Here is a 12,711-nt window from a genome sequence, read left to right as displayed (position 1 = left end):
ATATTTAAAAAAAAATCAACAAGTTTTAATTTTTTCCAAATTGATTGTATTGCGAGTTAATGTAGGTTTTTAATTGGATTATACTAAATTAATTTTTTTTATTTTTATAAATTCATAATCATCTTGTCGGGTAAAGTTGGTATTGAAAAATTGATAAAGAAATTAATTAATTAATTAAAAGAACAATCTAAACATTTGTTTTATTAAATTTGGCCCACTATGAATTTGATGGAAGTTAACTAAATCAAATTTAATTGGTTGGATTGTTTAATATACGACTTGATTAACTTAAATAAAATTAAATTAGTTTTATTAAAATATTTTTTTATAACAATGTCATTTCAATTTAATTTTCATTTTGAAATATTTTTTTTAAATTGACACGGATGAATCCATTTGGATTAATTCATGGATAAAACTAGGTTTTACTGCTATGCTTTTTATTACTCCCAAAAACCTTAATAATAAGTAACAATAAATAAGTCTAGGGTTACCGTTGAGATATCATTTCCAGCCCAATCTATCCATCGATGCAAAATCATCTCCAATGAAGCAAGAACGAGACCACCAGTTTGAGTGCGGAGTATGCGGGGCTGAAGCCCGCTATCTCCTCCACAACGTCCGCCACCGTACCCCTTCCTACCGCCGCCTCTGCACTAATTGTCTCTTAAAAGACCACCGCGGTCTCTTTTGCCCTTTCTGCTTTATTGTCTATGAAGAACCACTCCATAATGATCGATCCATGTGCAACAAATGCCCTTCTATCGCTCACAAACCTTGCATCCCTTCCAAGTACCCTCACCACACTCCCTTCATCTGCCCCTCTTGCTCCTCCCCCAGTTTCTCCTTCTTTAACCCTACCAGAAACGGAGATTCTTCCTCTGGGAGGTTCATCGATAAGGACTCCGCCAGAGCGCTTGTTGCTGCCGCCAAGATTGCCGCCATTTCCATGACGAAAGCGGCCGCGCTGGCCAGGGTTGAAGCTGAGAAAAGGGTTAAGGAGGCTACTTTTGCTAAGAAGAGAGCTAGAGAAGCACTTGAAAGGCTTGCTTATTTGGCTGCTAAAGAGAATGAGATGATGGAGGATATTAAGAGAGGAGGAGAAGTTGATGATGCTGCTAACAAGGGAGGAAATAGCAATGGGGTTTATCTGGGTTATCCTCCTTCTCAGATAATAGGGCAGCAGCAGCAACAACAAGGGACTCTGAAATGACGATCTGGGCTACCATGGTAAAAGAGTGATGTACTACTACTGCTGATCTGTTTTGTCAATCTATCATCATCATCGTTAATTGGCTATTGATTATTGTAGAGATTCTAGGATAGGTTGTTTGTAGAGATGATTTTTGGACAAATTTATTAATGTCTCTGTTCTCTTTCCTTCTACATTTTCAATCATCTTTAATAAGTTTTCCTCCAATTATTTACTACTACTTGTTAATTCAAATTTAGAGGGTATCCCGCCCTTCAAACTGCTTTTGGCTTGAAAAGGCATTTTTATGCCTTTTCAAGCCAAAAGTAGTTTGAAACCGTGTAGACAAACGCGGCCTCGGAGAATATAAGAAACTTGTTAAAGATTTGTACTTTTTAGGGTTTTATTGAGATAACATTTTTAAAATTTAAGTTGAATTTGGAGCTGAGTTTTTATGGTTTAGTGGCACTTGAAAATATAGGAAGTATACAACACTTGGATGGGACAAACCGTGATGATAAGTGAAGAGAGGATATAACATTATCTTCTCATCGTCTTGTTTGATTGAATGGATGGAAATGCAGTGTCTGCTTTCACCTCCAGTATCTGTTTTTATTATTATTTCTCCGTTAATTTATGCCTGCCATTCACTTCTTGGCAGATGATACATTTTAGTTTCTCTTTACACTCTAATTGATTCGTCTTATGGCTGAAATCAGTTAAAGCTGTGTTTCTTCCTCCTCAGGGTAGCGTTCAGTTTCAGATTGCGGTAACAACCTTCAAAGCATTATCTTTCTGATGAATGGAGGTGTGAATTCCTGCCAATGGGAAAGGATAGAGAAGGTGAGACTGAAACCAAAGAACATGAAGCTCCATTTTTTCTCAAATGAGAAAGACTGGATTTTCTGCAGAACTATATCTGCTGGGAGTTTATTTTTGCAGCCTTGCTTGCAAGCAAACGAGTTCCTGCATTGTAAACACCAGAGTTTAAGTGAAATCTACAAAGAAAGCCCTCCTAGCACGGCGAATTCCGAAGCTCTATTGTACATGGCCATCGGTTTGTTTTACAAAATGAAAATGTTGTTGATGTTAACTCATTCTTGTAGTCCCAACTCCAAATAGATTAAATCTGCTTTCTAAATCCAATTTATGCCATTTTATACTTTTCAACCTATAGTATATTTGAGGTAAATTAGAAAATATGCAATAAGCATGGTGCAAGAAAACCGGTATGGGGGTATGCACTTGGTTCCACACCCAGTAATTTGGTAGAAACAATCTCCTGTGCATCTCATCCTTCTATTAAGACCTTATTTTATAACCACTAACTATTTTACTTGCGCTTCATGGTAGGAAACTAAATTCAATTATATGAAAAAATAGATTATACAAGTTTTTTAATGTATGTTTTTTTTTTAAAATATCATAATCATAAATCAAAAAGCAAGAACCACGTGGCTAATAAATGAAAATAAAATTTTAAAGTTTCATTATGATTTAGGTTATAGTATGATAGTATTTCAAGTGGTACCATTATCATATGAAATGATTTAAGAGCTATTAGATAAATGTTACAATAACAATAATAACAATTATATGTAAATGTGAGGAAAAAGTTACGATGATCATTCTATATATTAAAAACATATAAAAAGTGTAAATTTACAAGTTGTTAAAAGACACAAAAGAAAAGGATATTTTCATCTTGAAAGTACATTGCATTTTATTCTTTACAAAAAGGAGTAAATTTCAATCTGAATAATACTAGTAAAAATATATGAATCAATTAAATATCTATAACAAGTCTACGGTAATCACATCAAAATAAAGAAAGCAAGAGGGTAATTATAACGTCAAATACAATGAAAATATCTTCTTATGCATAGCTAATGCTATATAACATTCTTAATCTTTATATTACATATCATTATAAGCATCTAAAGATTGTCTTTGAGCTACTGAAAGAAAACTGATTGTTAGCTAAGACAAGTAGATGATGCTTTTATAGTGAGCAGGTGGAGTACTTAAGCTATGTAATTTCTAAGCAAGGGATAACCACTGATCCTTATAAGATACAGGCTATCATTGACTGGCCAGTACCTAAAGACAAGAAGTAGTTGAGAGGATTCCTAGCATTGACTAGTTATTACATAAAATATGTCAAGATATATAGTGTCATTTGCATGCCACTAACTCGGCTGTTAAAGAAGAATGTTATAGGATAGAATGAAGAGTTTACGAGGGCATTCTATTAGCTTAAAGAACTAATTACCAATGTTGTTGTTCTAGCCTTTCCTGACCTAAAACAAATTATTTATGTTACAGACAAATGCGTTATTAATAGGAATAGAAGCAGTTCTTATACAAGGATACCCCATTGCTTTTATCAGTAAATCTTTAGAGTTAAAATAACAGGCTTTGTTAATTTATGAGAGGGAGATGATGGTTATTTTGCATAAGGTTACTAAGTAGGAAAATTGTTTATAGGGAATGCATTTTAAAATTCACACAAACCACATAAGTCTCAAGCATCTTTTGCACTAAAAGATGGTCACTCATGCTCAACACCTATGGCTTGTTGACACGACTAAAAGATTGATGTCTTCTCTCAAATATAAAAGTGTCGAAGTAATAAATAACTCGGTAAGACCGGGGTCGAACCACAGAGAAGTTAATTGTATAAATTACAGATAACAATAATATAACAATAATAACCTGGCAAGACCGGGGTCGAACCACAGAGAGGTTCTCCAGATCAAAAAAATCGAAACCAATAAAAAAAAAACAAAGAGGGAGGTGTTTTTACTATGCATCCTCTCTCACTTCCTGGTTTTTTTTTATTTTGCTTCTCAAACTTTTTTTACTTTTTAATTAGATCTTCATGTGGCCACGAAGACTAATTACTTCTAATTTATTAAGTAAAGGCATAACTGAAAGACCGGAGATTGGACTAAAAAAACTTAAAGAAACTACTTGTTCGTTTTGAAATTGATTAAAAAATTGACTTTAATCCTTTTACTTTGCTCCTATACCATTTTCAATTCCTTCAATTTTTAAAAATTTCTTTTTATCCATAACTTTATTTTTTTATTTTTCAGTTTTGTGGTCTGAGGTGTGAGCAGAAAAATAATATGAATATAGAAGATAAAAATCCTTAAATTTATAAATAAAATAGAAACAACTCAATAAATCTAAAATTAGGTTGATAGAAAACCTAATCTAATAATTATCTAAATCAAAGTTATTAAACAAAAGATCTCAACTTGATGATTATAAAGAATTAAGAATTACAAGTATAAGAATAACCACACAAAAAAAACTAATCTTTGATGAGTTTCAAAGAGTTTGATGAAGAACTGAAAATAATCTCGCACACACGAAATATTAGCCTAAAATAAAATTCATGCTAAATTATTTTACCCTTCAAATACAGTATTTATAGTTTATAAAATTACTAAACCCTAACAGACCCAATTAAGAACAACCCAAAGCTGTAAAATAGATAACAAAACCCCCTAAAACCAATTAAAATATCATGATGCCGTATTCTACTTGCAAAGAAAGAAGCTGCCGAGCTTTCCTTGGAGAAAACTTGGATTGTCGTCCAAAAACAATCAGGAAAACCCTTCAAGCTAAAATTAACTACTTAATTGCCGACTTTAATGTCATTTAATAAAAGGATGGTGCTACCGACTTCGACTCTCTGTAAAACAAGGAATTCTTGCAAAATAATTAATTCCAGGCTGCCAACTAAGAACCCCTGGAAAGCTAGGATTCAACGCAAAATAAAAAACCACTTTCTGCGAAAATACTTGCTGTCCTCGTCGAAGAAGGAAGCTTGCCTTGCAGGAAGTCCAAAAACCATTAGAAAACTAGCAGTGTCGCCGCTCTCCCCTTTCTGCCAAGCTTCTCTGCAAGTTCAACCCAAGGTGGATCTCTCATTTGCATGGATTACATTAATTAAAGCATGTTCTTCGCTTGTTGAAGTTTGAAACTTGTATTGGCTAAGATATACTGAATTAGTCTGTCAAAAACTTCTTTAATACTTTTGGTTACTGACTTAATTTGTAATTCGTCAAATTTGCATCTCTGATAGATACTTTAATAATGCTCGTTGGTTCCTGGTAGAAAGTTATCTAATTTTAATGATAAAAAAAATATTAATCAACATTAATTTTAACTATTAAAATAATGGTTTTGATATTAATAATTTTATTTAATGGGATTTTATTAGTCTTTTTTTCATGTTCAAATTGTTTAAGTATATATGATCTCAAAAAGTTTTTCTGGTTTGTTTTTTTATTTTTAACTATTTATTTGGTTATTTAAAGGCACATACAAGCATGCTTAAATATTTAAGTTATTTTGGGTAATAGATAATAGATTTTTTTGTTGTAAAACACCATAATCTAGATTTTTTAGAGTGTATTCAATAGTATAGTAGTAATTGCTTTTCAAATAATTTTTTATACTAAATACATGTAAATAATATTTTTTTATTTTTTAAAAATTATTTTTAATATTTATATATTAAAATAATTTAAAATACAAATTAAACCGCATCTCCCAACATTTCCTAACTGACCATCTAATTGCTGGAATCTGGGTACAGGATGTAATGCATCACATACATTTTTTTTTCTCGAGAAAGATGGGGTGGGCGACACCTCCCCCTTAAAAAATAAAAACAAATAATGAAGGCCTAGGTGCGCCAGACTGAACTGGTAGACTCGCGCCCTAGGTCTTGTATTTGGTATTTTGAGTTTTTTTCATTTTTTGATTTTTTTTATTTTTTGATTTTTTTGATTTTTTCAATTTTTAATTTTAATATTTAATTTATTTTTAATTGGTTTTCGTAATTTTTATTTTATTTTTATAAAGTTATGACAATTTTGAATAAAAATCATGTCAGCTTGATTTTGTGAATTTTATTTTTAATGTTATTTTTCCTGTTATTCAAATTATTTTTTATTAATCAATTACATTGTGGTTTAATTAATTATTTTCTCTTTTAAAAATCAAATTAGGAACGCTTCCCCTTTTTTTACATTTTAAAAAAAAAATGATCTCGCCAGCAGCATATCACAAGCTTTATCAAGAAGCATGTCATTCATATAAATAACTTTTTAAAGTAATTTATTTTTCGATAGCCTAATATAGCTCAACCATGTCAAATAACTCGGCCAGGGACAATTAGACAAATAACAAGAAGATTATTTTTCAAACTCCCCTGGCATTCTTTGTTGCGCCTACGTGTATAATCTAGTGCGTGGAATAAAATTGATTATAAATTATAATAATTTTTTAAAAAAAGTAATAAAACATAATGCCAGTGATAAATTTTGTAATATTACTAAAAAAATGAAAAATCACTATCGTTAGCAAATACTTCATGATTATCTTAAAATAGAACATGTTCTTGGAAATATTTGTTTTTATTAAATGTATTTTTAATAATAATATATATTGATTTTAAAAAGATATGGATTGCCTATAATAAACTAAATAGGTATTATGTGATGTATTACCCGCCTGAAGATTAAATTAAAAAATTAATTTAAAAAATTTGGAGTTAAACCAAATTGGTTTTCACAACGTGTGACCCGATTTATAGAATCAAGATTATTTCATAAATAATAAACATAAAAAAAAGCACGAAGCAAAAGTCTAAATAATCCAATATTAAAAATAAAAATAAAAACAATAAAGATTTAAATCTAATTAATAAAATAAAATGATAAATAAAAAAATAAAAAATTAGGAAAATAATTAAAAAATAACAATTAAATAATAAAATAAAAAATTAAGAAAATAATTAAAAAATAACAATTAAATAAATAAAAACCAAATTGAATAAAAAATTAAATGAAATAAAATGATGGGGTAAAATTGACAAAATAAAGAAAATGATTAAACATAAAAAAATAGCAATAAAAAAAATAAAAACTAATAATAAATACAAAAATTAAATGAAATAAAATATTTTTTAAAATTATTTTTTAAAATTTAAACTTAAAATACCTTAAAAATAAAATAAATAAAAATAAAAATATAAACCAAAATTGATGCAAAAAGTTACATATGATTTTTTAAAAGGTACAAAAAGAGAAAATATAATGGAGCTTAATTATTACATCACCGTGGACATATTTCTAATTATAAAAAAGAGTATAATGTGATGCTTCCAATGCTATTTCTTAAAGTATTGTTTTGTTTTTGAAAGGTGTTTCACACGTTACCCAAAAAACAATCACTTCCTATTTTTTAGTACTTATTCATGTATCAATTATTTTTATTTATTAAAAGATGAAATTACTTTAAATCAAAACTGATTATAACTAAAAAAATCATAATAAAATTACAAAAATGCTCATAAATATTAATTTAATAATTTTTATTTTCAAAGATAATTCAATTATTTTCTTGTGTAATCAAAACTTAAAAGGTATAAAAGATGCTCCACTCTGTTTTTTATTTTATTAATTTCAAGGATAATTAAATCTTTTTATCTATTTGACAATGCTAATTAAACACAGTGAAAAGACCTCCTTGCATCCTAATTCTCACTTTCTTTTGTTGTTCTTCTGGAGAACAAAAATATCATTTTATTATAGTAATGTACAGTAAAAGATCAATCCTTTTTAATTTCTTAATTACAAGATCACCTGCACACACAAAAAGAAAACATATCTTTCTACATTACAGCTAAAGATAATTATCAACAACAATTATTTTATTTATATAATATAGTTATATAATCCTTATTACATGAATAAAACTTATATAATAAATTCTAATATTGGATGTTCTTTTTTTTTTAATTAACTTATTTCTGGATTCGCATATTTTGTCTGATGATGCCTTCTTCTTTGAATGACTAAACAATTGATTGAGATTCTTTCACTTTATGCAGTTGTTGTTTGCAATTTCAAAGTTTCATTGGCATGCGGTCCACATTGCTCTTCAAACGCCTGCATTGCTTGACACTTCGCTCGGCTCCTTCATCGACGAGTTCCAAGGCAAGCAGGCATTTACTGGAAGAAGGAGCAAGGGAAATCCTCGACGGGGTCCCCGCCACTGATGTAGAGGCTTTATAGATGGTTATTTGATTAATTTTATCCTTTTTTTTTAGTTGCCAGATACACAAACAGACAGCTACTGAGGAGGTGTTTAGAAGAGTAGTTAGGGTTGTTTTTTAAATTATTTTTAATTTAAATTTGTATTAAAATAATATTTTTTATTTTTAAAAGTATTAAAGTATTAAAATAAAAAAATTAATTTAATTATATAAAAAATACTTTTAAAATATAAAATCATTTTTAAAAGTATAAAATATTTAAAAAATTAAAATAAAAAAAAATTAATTTAATTTTATAAAAAATACTTTTAAAATACAAAAATAACAAATAGGATCTCGATCTCTTATAATGCAGTTGACCCCTCGAACCTCCCTTTGTTGCATTTGTCTTCAGGAGGAAAATGCAATAAAAAAAGATTATAACATCAATGGATAGGAAAATTGATTACAATATTAATAAAAAATGGACTCCATAGGTAAAAAGAGTTTATGATGTTTCCCTCTACTAGATAATTAATAAATATAAAAAGAAATATTTTCTTGATGGAAAATTAATAAATTACAGTAAATTTTATTGATGAAAATATTTTCCTGGTATATACAAGAGAATTACAATGAAAAAAATTAAAATAAAACTAAAAAATATGATGACGTGTTATTTATACCAATAAAATTACTGACTACTTTAATTTTGTTGGTAAACTCATTGGTAAATTGTTTACATCTTCTTAGCATTGTTTATCATGTCGATTACCAACCACATTAACAACAAAAAATTCTGTTCGTATTTTTTCAATAACTCTTGAACTGTTTACTTCTCAATTGTACTATTAATTATTGTTCTTTATAGATAAAATCACTGACAGATTGAAAAGTCGTTAGTGTTATTTGACGGGTTTTCAAAAAAAGTTTTATTAAATTGAATATTTAAATTAAATATTACAAATAAAATTACCGACAGATTAAAAAGTTATGGGTGATATTTGGAGGTTTCTAATTTTTTTATTAAATTAAGATTTTAAATTAAATATTATATACGGAATCATTAATTGAATTATTAAAAATATTAATATTTAATTATTTAATTATTCACTGGTAAAACTGTTGATAAGATACCCCAATAAAAATACTGCAACCCTTCATTTCACATCATACAAGCCTCTTCTTCTTCTTCTTCTTCTTCTTGTGCATAAAATATCAACATTCATTTCTTTCTTTTTTATTCTCTTTTCTTCTTTTCTCAACTCCTTCACTTTTCCACCACGATTAGGTATGTCTTTTTCTCTTTTCTTCTTCTTCTTTTTTTTTAATTAGCATGCTTTATGAATTTATTTATTTTTTCTCTTCCTAACTTCACTCTCAACCATATTAAGGTAAGATTTTTTTTTTGTATTTTTTCATTATATTTTAATTTTTTTGTGTTCTTAATAATTGTATGAATGTTGTTTTAGGATTTTTTTTTCCATGTGAGATTAATTTTTAGTTGATTTATTTATAGATTTTGAAATAAATTTTAATTATTTAATTATTTTTCTAGTTTTGTTAAATGGATTTTTTTTAAAATACATATTTTTAAATAATCACTAACAGAATTGCATAAGGTATCTTTATCAGTTATATGACAAGTTTCCCAAGGAAAATACAGACGAAATAAAGAGGATAATATTTTTAGCCCACTTTCCTGTTAGTAAATTTATCTGTTTTAATTTTTTTTATTATCGACAGATAAAAAATTATTGATAAAAGATTTATCTACGGAGCATTTTTATCTATGATATCATTGGTAAATTAATTGCTAATGGAATGATAATACAAATACTAGTGGGAAATTTCATCAATAAATATAAAAATTCTAATTGTGGTCTAGCTTGGAGCTATCATGGCTTGAGACTTTCATGTGTAGTTTTAGGAAAATAACACATAAATATTAGAAAAAAATAATACAGTTTGAATACAAACTATTATTGATAATGATAGTTGTATCAAAACTTATATCTCCTTCAAATTAATTAAAAATATAATTATTGAGAAAATATAATTATTGAGAATAACAGTTGTTTCAAAAATTTTATCTCCTTTTGTGAAACCCAAGAAGAAATTATACAAAAAGGAGGGGATTTATAATAAATTAAAATTTTATAATATAAAAATAATGTAACTATAAAAAAATAATTACGATAATTATGATAATAATGATAAAATTTATTAGTTTTGGAAAAAATTAAATAAAATGGCACGTATAACTGTGAAAAAAATGAGAAAGATGAGGCCAAAATAGAATTAAGAAGAAATGAGACTATGAATACTAATTCCTTCTTTCTCCCATGGCCGACTAAACAGCATTAAGAAGGGGGGATTTCACATTTTTTTCCTTCATCAAACCTATGAGTAAACACATAAATTAGTATACCTACAAAAGTGAAGACTTTGTGAAGAAAAAAGGGGGGGAGCTGACTGCATGCGAAGAAAGAAAAAGAAAGAAATAGGTAAGAAATTCTAATCAAAACTAGAAATTTAGCTTATATTCTCTCTAGGATATAGTTCTAAACTAATTGGAAAAGCTAATTTAAATTTAATTAAGAATTGTGCACTAATATGAAGTTTGAAAATTAGGGTTCTTAAGTAAAAATTTAGGGAAAATACATAAATTGAAATTAAATGGACTAGAATAGTCTAAATTGCCTCAAAAAATGAAATTATACATAAAAAAGCGAAAGGGAACCCTTGGTTTCCTTGGATGTGTTTTGGTCAAGAGCCAAATCTGGGAGGGAAGCGAAATTGTGGTGGGTTAAGTATTCATGATGCATAAATTAGTGATAAAAATGGTTTTGAATATGGAGGTGTGTAATGACAAAAAAAAATAAGAGAGATAATAAATGCAAAGTGACTGATTATTGAAGGGGAAGAAAGGAGAGAAGAAGAACTTATGATTTCCTTGCGTAATTAATTGAGATGTGATGTTATAATGATTACTAATTAGAAAGAAAAGAATATATCACTTAAAAGGTAGAGGAACCCTTTGTTCCTTTGGGTAGGTTTGACCAAGGTAAAAATAAATTAATTAACTTGGTACAAATGACCTTGAGAGGTCAGAATGAGCTAGGTTGCTATGTATAAGGTGAAGACATGATTGTATCTAATGAGAAAGAAGGGATTGGAGAAAAAAAATTGGAGATACCTTGCCTATTGACAAAACAAGGCAGGTTCATCGCCCTGATTCATGAGGGAGTTTGGACATGAAGACGATAGAATCCAGGGAAGTTCCCTCATAGAAGTTGTAGTCGAGAGTGTTAGCTTTCTAAAAAATCTAAACCGGTCTAATTTGGAGTTCTGGAACTCCATATACAAATAAAAATCTAAAGGAAGGTTAGGCTCACCCCTATTATTAGATTCGATCAAGTCGATAAAACATTGATGTTTAGCTATGCTAAAGGTATAATTTATTTTCTTTCCCTTTATAAAGTGTGTAGCATTGTGTCTTGATCTTTAAAAGGACATAAACTATAATCAAAATTGAATTCATGATATCCACTTGGGGCTATTAATGAGCTGAAAATGTTAAACGATAATAATAAAGAATGTAGGTGAGAAAGAAAATAATGGTAAAAAAGAAATGAACATTATCACAATTGTTGTTATTGTGTTGTGATATGTAGACTAATATAAAATAATGATAAGTGTTTGTAGTTTCAAGAGGAACCGGAGAATAAGTGTAACAACAACAAGGGAACATAAGTCGAGCGTCTACAACAGGTAAGTACACGGTATCTATATCTCCTATAGTTAATAATTATTTTAACTAATTGTTGAACTATAAATTTTGGTAGTTATTGATGAGGAAAATAAAAAAGGAAAAAGTAAAGGTTAAGCGACAGGAAAATGAAAACGAAGAACTAGATTTAATTTACGGGTCCTCTCGCAGGAAATGGACAGTAACAATGAATTTTAGAAATAACTATTTCTAAAATTTGATTAACATGTCCTAAATATGAGAAGCTAATGATGTTAGCCAAGTTGGCTAACATCGATATGACTGGTGTGTAGAAGGAGGAATATAGAATTTGATTAACTATTCTGGTTCAAAATAGTTAATGATATCGACGGGTGATGTCGATATCAATAAAATTTATGGAACTTGATTAGCTTTCTAAGGTGAAAGCTAATTATGTCAAGAATCGTTGACATCAGCATACCTGAAGACCTCCCAAGGCAATATAAAACATTGATGACACCAAAAATAATTAACGACACTAATGGTCACTTTATTGTTAACATATTCCTGAATTTGATTAGTTGACCCGAGATGGACAACTAAAAACACTATTAGGGTTCATTAATGTCGACAATTATCTTTCCAATATGGAGAGAAGTGTCTGGGTGCATACCCTCGATCAAGGCTTGGATTACAAAAAAAAAGGGGGGGGGGGCGTGGTTAAATGCA

At 28.7% G+C, this 12,711-nt stretch overlaps 1 protein-coding gene across 1 annotated transcript; it reads left to right on the top strand.

The window, feature by feature from the left end:
* Positions 1-403: 403 nt before the first annotated feature.
* Positions 404-2,362, top strand: LOC105112158 (uncharacterized). The gene is made up of 2 exons (XM_011007753.1): positions 404-1,230; positions 1,938-2,362. The coding sequence occupies exon 1, from the start codon at positions 548-550 to the stop codon at positions 1,211-1,213; it is 666 nt and encodes a 221-aa protein (XP_011006055.1). The 5' UTR covers positions 404-547; the 3' UTR covers positions 1,214-1,230; positions 1,938-2,362.
* Positions 2,363-12,711: the final 10,349 nt, after the last annotated feature.

This window comes from Populus euphratica, unplaced genomic scaffold (genome assembly GCF_000495115.2).
Source record: "Populus euphratica unplaced genomic scaffold, PopEup_1.0 scaffold325.1, whole genome shotgun sequence".
Lineage (NCBI taxonomy): Eukaryota > Viridiplantae > Streptophyta > Magnoliopsida > Malpighiales > Salicaceae > Populus > Populus euphratica.
This window is presented reverse-complemented; position numbering and strand designations above follow the sequence as displayed.